This window comes from Psammomys obesus, unplaced genomic scaffold (assembly GCF_907164565.1).
Source record: "Psammomys obesus unplaced genomic scaffold, mPsaObe1.curated_primary_1811, whole genome shotgun sequence".
NCBI lineage: Eukaryota > Metazoa > Chordata > Mammalia > Rodentia > Muridae > Psammomys > Psammomys obesus.
In genome coordinates this window covers 14,433,780-14,442,665 of record NW_026585698.1, presented here as the reverse complement: position 1 = coordinate 14,442,665, position 8,886 = coordinate 14,433,780, and the positions used below count along the sequence as shown (strand labels likewise).

The window sequence follows — 8,886 nt, the reverse complement described above, 5'->3', positions numbered from 1 at the left end:
TTGGGCTGGTTGGGCATGCACCACAGAGGACAGGTGACCTAGAACTCCACTAGCCAGTGCATACTGGTAGAGGGTTTTGGTTTGGTTTGGTTTTTCAAGACAGGGTTTCTCTGTGTAGCCCTTGCTGTCCTGGAACTCACTCTGTAGACCAGGCTGGCCTCAAACTCACAGAGATTCACCTGCCCCTGCCTCCTGAGTGCTGGGATTAAAGGTGTATATGACCACCGCCTGGTAAGGGTTTTATTTTTATAACAACCAACCCATTGAGAGACAATTCACATACCACACTAGACATTTGATTTAGCTTAAAATGTATTTAATTTTTGTTATTACTAGAGATTGAACGTAAGGCTGTCCTGGAACTCACTTGTAGACTAGGCTGGTCTTAAACTCACAGAGATCTGCTGCTTCTGCCTCCCAACTCCTGAGTTAAAGGTCTGGCCTCCTTTTACTTTTTGGTTTCAAGGTAGGGTCATACTAAGTTGCTGGCCTTGAATTCATTCTGTAGTCCAGGCAGGTCTTGAACTTTTGATCTTCATGCTTTACCTTCCAAATGGAATTATAGGTATGAGTTGCCATGTCTGACCCTTTATTTGCATGTTTGGTTTGGTCTGATTGGTTTTCATTCTGTTGAGTAAGGGTCCTGCCACATAGCCTGGGATGGCAGTATATGGCCTTATGACTAGCTTCCTACTATAATGTTTTCAGGTCATCTGTGTTGTAACATCAGAACTCCATTCTTGCAGCTGAATAATATTCTGCTGCTTAAATAAATACATTTGACTTATCCATTCAATTGTGGGTTGTTTCTACTTTTTGTCTATTGTAAATTATGCTAAGGACATTTGCTGTTTAAATACTCTTGTCAGTATCTTGGCTATCTACACAGTAGTAGTATTTCTGGATTATATGGTAACTCTGTTAACTTCTATTTTGTTTTGTTTTACTGAGATAGGATCTCACTTTGTAGCCCAGCCTAGCCCTTAAGTAATGGAAGTCCTCTTAGCTCAGACTCCTAAGAGCCTGGATTACATGAGCTATCACACTTGGTATTTGAGGAACTGCTGAACTGGGTTTTTTGTTGTTGTTGTTGTTTGTTTTATTTACAGTGATTGCATCATCCTACAGATCCCACCTGTGCTGTGGGGTTCGGAGTCTACATCCTGGCCAGTGCTTGCTCTTTTGCTCTTACTTTCTGACTGTAGCTATCCTGGTGAATGTAAAGTAATATAGGCTGGAGTTGCATTTCTTAATGAGCATCTTTTCATTGATTATTGGCCGTGTGTGTGTGTGTGTGTGTGTGTGTGCGTGTGCGTGCGTGTGTGCGCGCACTCGAGCATCTTTGGAAATGGCTTGTTGAGGTAATTTGGCCCACCCCAGTTTACTGGGGGGGAGGGGTGCACGTGCACATGTGCACAGAGAGCAAATTGTAGAAGTCAGCTCTTTCCTTCCCCCTTGTAGGTACTTGAATTGAACTTGGGACCATACCAAGCTTTTTTACTAGCCTATATTTTTAACAGGTTTTATTGTTGGTTTCTAAGAGTTCTTCATTTAGTCTGAATATACATTCCTCAGTAGGTAGGATTTATATATATCTTTTTCTATCTTCTGGGCTGCCTTTTCACTTTTTGATAGCGTCCTTTGTAGCACAAACGTTGATAGTTTGATGAAGGCTCTAAGTCCAGATGTTAGTGTCATCTGTCTTATACACACATGTATGCGTACAATACATATATATGCAAGTATATATTGTGTACATGTCATATCTAAAATGCAGAGGCATATTGTATTAGCAGCTTGCCCACAAGATTGCCTTTTTCCAGAGAGCGCTGAAGGGGCATGGCAGCCAAGACTTGCAAACATGGCTGACTATAGAATTTCGTCTCTTTACCCCCAGTTGAGTGGCCTTGAGCAGTCTCTGTTCTCTTTTTATAATGAAAATGATACTGCTTCTCAGCTTGCCTGTCACAGGTCATGAAAACAAAATCTAACATTGAGGTTTGGTATGGTGGCATATGCCTTTAGTCCCAGCGTTTGGGAGACAGGGTAGATAGATCTCTGAGGTCGAGGTCGAGGTCTGTCTGATGTACATACTGCGTGCCAGGACTACAGAAGACCCTGTCTTAAAAGACAAAAAAAAAAAAAAAAAAACCTACATCAAAAACAAACTCAAGTCCACTCTAGTAGAATCAGTCCTTCCTCTCTCACTGTCGTCTTCCAGCAGCCCTTATGTGGCAGGAGAATGTCCAGGGCACCCCCTGGCCTCAAAGTTCATGAGTAGGAACTCCCTTGGTATAATGGAAGCTGGCTGACTCCAGTGGCCCACAGACTTTGGGACTTAGGGCAGTGTCTCTACTTGCATGTCCCCACAAACCTGACACAGCTAGTGTTGGCTCTAAGCCCATCCTTTCCATGGTCAGCTCTAGCAGTTCTATTTTTGAACAAAACCATTGGTGTGAAATCTTCCCAGAGTCAAGGGGAGGTAAACAAAGGGGCCCCTGGGGCTGTTTGCCAGCTCTTATTTAAGTTCAGAGGAAAACATGTTTTGACTCTTTCAGCCTGGGCTTGGCGCCTTTCAAGGCTGCCCTCCTGAGGGAGATGACCTGAAGATGAGGGATGAGTCTGGCTGGGCTGTTCCTGGATTTCTAAATCAAGCTGCCAAGAAAAGATGCTGGCTCCAGGAACAGACCACAAGGGCCGGGGCTGACAGTCTCGGGCCTTTGAGTCACTATCAGGAGTTTGGACTTCCAGGTTTTGTGGGGCCTGTGGGTGTGGGTGTTGTAAGCTGAACTTCAGTAGCAAGTCAGACCTATATCTGTCAAGGAGCCTGGGCCCTCCTGGTCTGTGGAACCAACTTCAGTCAGACTCTGGCCTTGATCAGGCTAGAGGTCCCTGAAATCCTTATGCCAAGAATTGGTCCCAGCCCAGCCTTTCTGAGTTGGGCTGGGTTCACTCTTAGCTGCTGGGTTTGGCCTGTACTGGCATAGTACAGTGGTGAGGAGTCATGACTCTGCCGTCAAGCCAAGTGTAGGAGTTTGCTTCTGTGAAGTCCACTATTCCTGAAGCCTAAAGAAGGCTGTGTAAAGACCTGATTCTGAAGAGACTTTGACAGTAAATATTAGCTGCTTTAAGGTTAACCCTCCCGACGGTAAACTCTGCTCCCATATTTTAGACAAAACCAAACAGCCAGCTCAGCTGTGTTTATCCCACTTTCCTCTGTCAAGTAACCCTCAGGTTCCTCCTTTCCCAGAGTTGACAAGGTACTGCAGGACAACAGGGTGGGCACACACCTGATTAGGATTGTATAGGTAGAGTAAGGTGACCATCTCCTGAGGGACTGTGCCTCAGGAGACAGGGAGGCCATCTAGCTGGGAGGAGAGGGCTAAAAGTTAGGGAAGGCCAGTGTGACAGTGGAGAGGAGGAGAGTACCTGGTTAGAGCCATGCTGTGAGGCTTCCTGCCAGGATAGGGTTTACTCTAACACATTGGGTACCTCCTTAGCTTCCTCTTACCAACTTGGAAACCAAGGTCCAGAGGTGCACAGCCACAGACATCCATCTTTGTCCCACTTTGTTCACACCATTGCGTACATTTGGCAAGAGGTTTGAACAGGTGGCCACCCTCTACTTTAAGGCAGAGTCAGGTGGTGTCTGAAAGGCTCAGGTCTCTGCCAACCAGCTGTCTGTCTCAAAACAAATATGCTGGCTTCTCCAGGGCTTAGTGTGGACCCCATGAAGTGTGAGCCAAGGAGTAAATGTATACAACACCTGGGGTCAGGGCAACCCAGTGGGCCTCTGTGAGGAGGCTGAGCTTCTTGAGGAAGTCTTTATACACCGCCACCTCTTATCTTGGTGGGTACCGGCCCTGAACAGTTGGGTAGACAGCACAGCTGTACCCGCCAGAAGCGCTCTCAATTCTTATCAAGAATTGGCTCTGAAGGGAGGCTATCAAATGTGTTTCTTGCTGGGGCAGGTCCTGGCATCATGCTTGAGACAGTGACAAGAGCCATCCCCCAGCTGCCCATCAGCATTGCTGCTGGAGGAACCAACAAGAAAGTGGGTCTCCCTGCCGTGCCCTGGCCCTCTGCTAAGGGACAGCAGTGTGGAAAGCAGTGGTTTCTGGGGTACTTCCTAGCTGCTGTTCTGTTAACTAGCCCTGTTCTTCCCTGTCTCCCTTCCCTCAGTGAGAACCCACTTCCCACGGTGGAGATCGCCATCCGAAATACAGGAGATGCTGACCAGTGGTGCCCCCTGCTGGAGACGCTGACCGATGCTGAGATGGAGAAGAAGATCCGGGATCAAGACAGGAACACAAGGTATACCCACAGGCACACATCATCCCTGGCAGAGGCAGGGCTATCTTCTCCCTAGAAACCTAGTTTCAAGAGGCAGTTTCTGTGGGGATCAGGCCCCAGGGTACATTTCCTTGGAGAGAACAATATCCCCTCACAGGTTTCTATAGAGATAAGTAAGGCCTGTGCAGCCAACTGGCAAGGTCAAGAAAAGGCTGGAGACTCTTCTTGCTACATGGCCCCCACACCTAGCTACTCTAGCAAAATAACATACCCAGGAGGGTGGCCACCCAGGGCTGTGACTAGCCTCAGCTAACCACCTGTTCCCTACTTCAGGCGAATGAGGCGTCTCGCCAACACTGCCCCAGCATGGTGATGAAGCCATCCATGCTCAACTTCACGGAGCGTCTCAAAAGACTGCCTTTTCTTCCTCTGTGGTGAAGAGAAAGGCAACGGGACAGCTGGTGCCATCCTGAGGAATGGGGTAGGAGCCTCCTGGGTGCCTTCCTTCAGCACACATTCCATTTGCTAACTCCTAGCTCTGTGCCCCAGAGTGTAGAGTCGGAAAGCAGCCTCATTTAGGTTGTGTTCTGTTTTTGTATAGGAGCCCCAGGCAGGGCTAGGAACACTTTTTAAATAAAAAGTAACATGTTCAATCTCTTTGGTGTGATACCATAAAAGTGAGAGAGCCAGGAGTGGAGCCTGATGGAACCTTTGTGCCTGGGAGGGGTCTGTGGCCAAGGTGGATGTGCCAGTCCATTGCCCTTCCCACCCGCTAATTTTCAGGTGGGTAGTGGAGAGGATTGGGCCTGCACAGCCAGCCACAGGCCCCCAGAGCAGAGCCCCATCATTATTCTCTCGTGAGCCTTCCAGCTGCCCAGGGGCTCTCTGTGCTCCTCAGGTCCAAGAGGTTGACAGGAGTGTGTCAGAGGCTCCTTTGCTGGCTGTGGTCACATCCAGACAGGCTGCTGCCAGCTGGAGGACCTTGCTCTGGAGTCCCTCCTAGAGGACTTGGTCGTGTGTAGGCAGCAGCTGTCCATGACGTCGCTAGTGTGCAAACAAAGTCTTCCATGTTAAGTTCTAGCAACCCCCCAAAAAGGTTAACGTTAACTAAGTCTATCTCCGTGTGGTCTGGGCCAGCTTCTCCTTCCCCCACCTGTTATGAGTAATAGGGAACTAGCACACAGCCATGTGCCATCCTTTTGAGTTGGCTGTGTGTGGAGAGGAGGTACAGCCCTCTAACTCCATCCTCCAAGCAGTGCTTGGGGTAAGCTTCTTTTCCTTTTGTCCTGATTTGTGGTGTAGAATGGACATAGGATCCATTAAGGTAAATCCATTAAGGTAACATGGCTCTTAATGAGGCAAGCTCTGCTTGGCATATTGGGCATAAAGGTTGTGACTGAAGACACTGATGCTGGCACCCAGCTCCAGACTGCTGCCACTCTCACTCTTAGTGGGTCCTCCTAGGGAGTGCTCTCTGCTGCCACCATCCACCCCCTCAGTTCCTGCCGGTTTTAATCATCCTCATTCCACACAGCAGCACAGCCGCGGCCTCACTAGGTTTCACTACGAAATCAAATCAGACTCAGTAGAAAACATCTTTGTTACCATAGAAACAACAGGCAGTGGTTTGGGGAATTTCCATGCTGTTGGGCATCCTGGAATAAGCCCCAATGGAACAGATGTAGAGCAATAAAGAAAACTGGCCACACTGGACATCCTTGGTTCAGAGGAGATACAGGTAGGAAAGACCCACACAGGCCTCATCTGGAAGGCAGAAGGGACCGTCCCAGAGCTACCACTGCTGTATACAGGATGCTGCTAAAACAGACCTTGAGGTTGTAGGCTCACTAAGATGGCTAAGGACCAAACTTGTCCTTTGTACCTGAGCCCACGGGACCTTTGGGTCATCAGCTGGAGAGGAAGGCGAAGATTCGCTTGCTTTAAATGAAGACAGAGAAGCCAGGTAGGTGGGCATCAGCCCACAGGCAGGAATTCTGGACCCAGCCACTGAAGTCTGGGTGTGTAGGACTTGTTCCTGGTGCTCCATCAAGGCACTGGCACGTGACGATGAGAACTGTGAGTCTGTAATTAGTGAGTTCAGAACTCTTAGGCATCCATAGGCAGTCTCTGCCGTCTCTGGGCCCCATGTCCTAGCACCTACAGTTGAGAAGAGAGATGGCACAGAGACGTGGGGTGTTGCTGGCTGAGGCACCAAGGCTGCTGGTGATCCAGGCTTTTGGATGGGGTGCTTGGCTGGAGCTAAGGTGAAGGGGAAAGATAGTGCTCTGCCAGAAGCTGCAAACTGACCAAAGTGGACTTACAGGAGCTGCAGCTAAGGCTCTGGTTGCTCTTCCGGAAGGGGCAGGTAATTGGGGTCCTCTTGGGGGTCATCTAGTAGTAGCTTCCTGTGGAGACAGGACAACAGCTCAGTAGCTGTGGTAAATAAAAGTTCCCCCATGGAGTAGGTAGATTGCCACCTGAGGGATGGAAAATAGTTGTCCAACACTCACAGAAAGTTGGGGGTCAGCAGCAGTCTCTTGCCTCCAGGCTGGTTGGGAAAGACATCTTCTAGGAAGTAGTAGACATGGCCCACAACAATCCCTGTGAGAGAGCCAAAGGCTGGCAGAGGTCATCTTCCACAGCCCAGTATAACCCTGGTTCCAAAGCACAAGTACCCTGCCATCTACCGGTTCAGGCCAGAACTGGCCTTGAAAGACAGGCTTAAAGGGGTTCAAAAGTGGAAAGTACCTGGGGAGGGGTTGGGACTAGGTGCCTGAGAACTCTGGGGGAGTAGGAGCCAGGAAGCAGAAACTAACCACCCCTAGGACCAGGTTTAGTGTCAACTGCAGATGCAAATCCTGTGGGCAAGCTGGTTTGCTTGAGGGGACATTGAGAACAGAACAGGAGTTGGGACCGAAAGAGGTTTTGGGGAGGTGTGTAAGAGGTCCAGTGCACGGGGAAGGGATGTGAGCTGCATGCCCACGGGAGCAGCTGGCCTGGGTGAGTGGAAAGGGCGGGCAGGCTCACCTAGCAGGTCTGTGAGGACCGAGTTGCCCAGCAGCAGCGAGAAGCCCATGAGAGCCCAAGGCAGGAATGGTGCCTGGAAGTTGAGTAAGCCGAAGAAGTTGACCCTCACCTGAGGGCTGCGCCGGCTCCATATATAGACCAGCATGGCCATGAGGGCCTGTCCCAGGAAGAAGAGGCTGCCCAGGATTCCCAGCAGCTGGGCCAGAGTCAAGGCTCCCCAGAGCAGTCTGCTGCCTACAGTACCTCTCTGACTTTTTCCACGGGTTCCCTCATATCCCTGGTCTATTCCAGATCAAGAAGAATCCCTCTCTGTGGCTTCCTGGTACCCAGGCTCCATCGGTTCCCATGCCCACTCATTTCTTCTGGCACTTGGGTTCATGTTTCAGATCCAGCTGGGGCACCTAGGTAGGCTATATCGCTGCTAAGCTCTGAATGCCTGTCCCTCCCGGTCTGCGCGCTCCATGTTAGACCCCGGGGCTGCGACAGGCTAGAAGGAGGTGTTTCCTGACCTAATAAAACTGAGCCTAAGGAAGGATACAGTCATGAAAACACCACCGAAGAGAAACATGAAAACGAAGTCGGCCTTGCGACCGCGGAAGGAACCTTCCTCCAGCATACGGCAGTAGCGGAAGCTGCAACACTGGTATAGGAAGTGCCACGTCGACTGGGCCTCAGTTTCCCCGTTACTAGCCCTGCACAACCCCAACCTGGACTCAGCCCAACCCCCTAGGTGGCTCAGGATACACGAAGAGCATGTTGAAAAAGAAGCCGAATCCCAGGGGCCCGAAGAAGAGGAAGGTAGTGATGAGCCTCCAGACCTGCGAAGAGGTAGGGGTAGCGGTGAGGCGTGGGGCAAGGGCAAGGGCCAGGCGGACATGTGCCGAGTCCGGGCTGCCTCACCTGGAACTTCCGGAACACCAGGTGCGGGTTGAAGTAGAGCTGGAAGGGGCTGAGGAGCTCCAGCTGCTGTGGGACGGGGAGCGTGTTAGACGCCGGTTTCCGGCGACCGCCCTAACCCCCTCCTGCCGGCCAGGGCCTGGAGTCCTGGCGCCGCCACGCCCGCCCGGCCCGCTCACCACTGCGGCGGTGGTGAGGACGCAGGCCGTCGTATAGGCTCGCGTCACCGCGGGCACCTGCAAGAAGCCCGCCGCCAGCCCCTGTCCAGCCATCGGAAGTCCTCCGCGCGCGCCTGTTCCGCGGCGCTCTTAACCCGCCCCAAGCCCCGCCCCACGCCAGCGGCCAATCAGCGTCGGGACAGCCGGGCCCGGGCCTGGAAAGCCAATGGGCGGCTAGCCAATGAGGCAGTCCCACGGCAGAGCACATGGCGGTTGTTGTGGCTGCTGTGGAGGCGTGGGAGGCTTCGTGGCCAATCAGAACTGATCGTTTGACAGCATCTCGAGAAGGACCAATGACAAAACCCCACGGGGTCGCCACGGGGGCGGGTCTATGAAAAGAGGCGCAAAGTGACGGGCCAGGGGCAGGCGGAGGTGCTGCGCTGGTGTTACAGAGCTTTAATCCCAGCAGGCAGAGGCAGGTGATCTCTGCGTCCAAGGCCAGCCTGGTCAA

The 8,886-nt window shown here is 51.3% G+C and overlaps 2 protein-coding genes across 4 annotated transcripts in view; one reads left to right on the top strand and one right to left on the bottom strand.

The window, feature by feature from the left end:
- Positions 1 to 4,946, top strand: part of Smarcb1 (SWI/SNF related, matrix associated, actin dependent regulator of chromatin, subfamily b, member 1) — a 23,151-nt gene extending 18,205 nt beyond the window's left edge. For both annotated transcript variants that reach the window (XM_055598971.1, XM_055598970.1), the window contains exons 8-9: positions 4,183 to 4,314; positions 4,627 to 4,946. In XM_055598971.1, coding sequence (XP_055454946.1) covers positions 4,183 to 4,314; positions 4,627 to 4,666 — 172 coding nt within the window. In that variant the 3' untranslated portion in view covers positions 4,667 to 4,946. The remainder of the gene's footprint in view (positions 1 to 4,182; positions 4,315 to 4,626) is intronic.
- A 928-nt stretch (positions 4,947 to 5,874) lies between these two features.
- Positions 5,875 to 8,499, bottom strand: Derl3 (derlin 3). Of its 2 annotated transcripts, none has more exons than XM_055598856.1 (8): positions 8,397 to 8,499; positions 8,221 to 8,286; positions 8,065 to 8,138; positions 7,859 to 7,952; positions 7,321 to 7,516; positions 6,804 to 6,894; positions 6,615 to 6,698; positions 5,875 to 6,450 (listed from the first exon to the last, which is right to left on the bottom strand). In XM_055598856.1, exons 1-7 carry the CDS (start codon positions 8,487 to 8,489, stop codon positions 6,626 to 6,628), a joined length of 687 nt encoding a protein of 228 aa, XP_055454831.1. In that variant the 5' UTR covers positions 8,490 to 8,499; the 3' UTR covers positions 5,875 to 6,450; positions 6,615 to 6,625. The 2 variants fall into 2 exon arrangements, with proteins under 2 accessions (XP_055454831.1, XP_055454832.1); XM_055598857.1 differs by having other exon boundaries at positions 8,221 to 8,283.
- Positions 8,500 to 8,886: the final 387 nt, after the last annotated feature.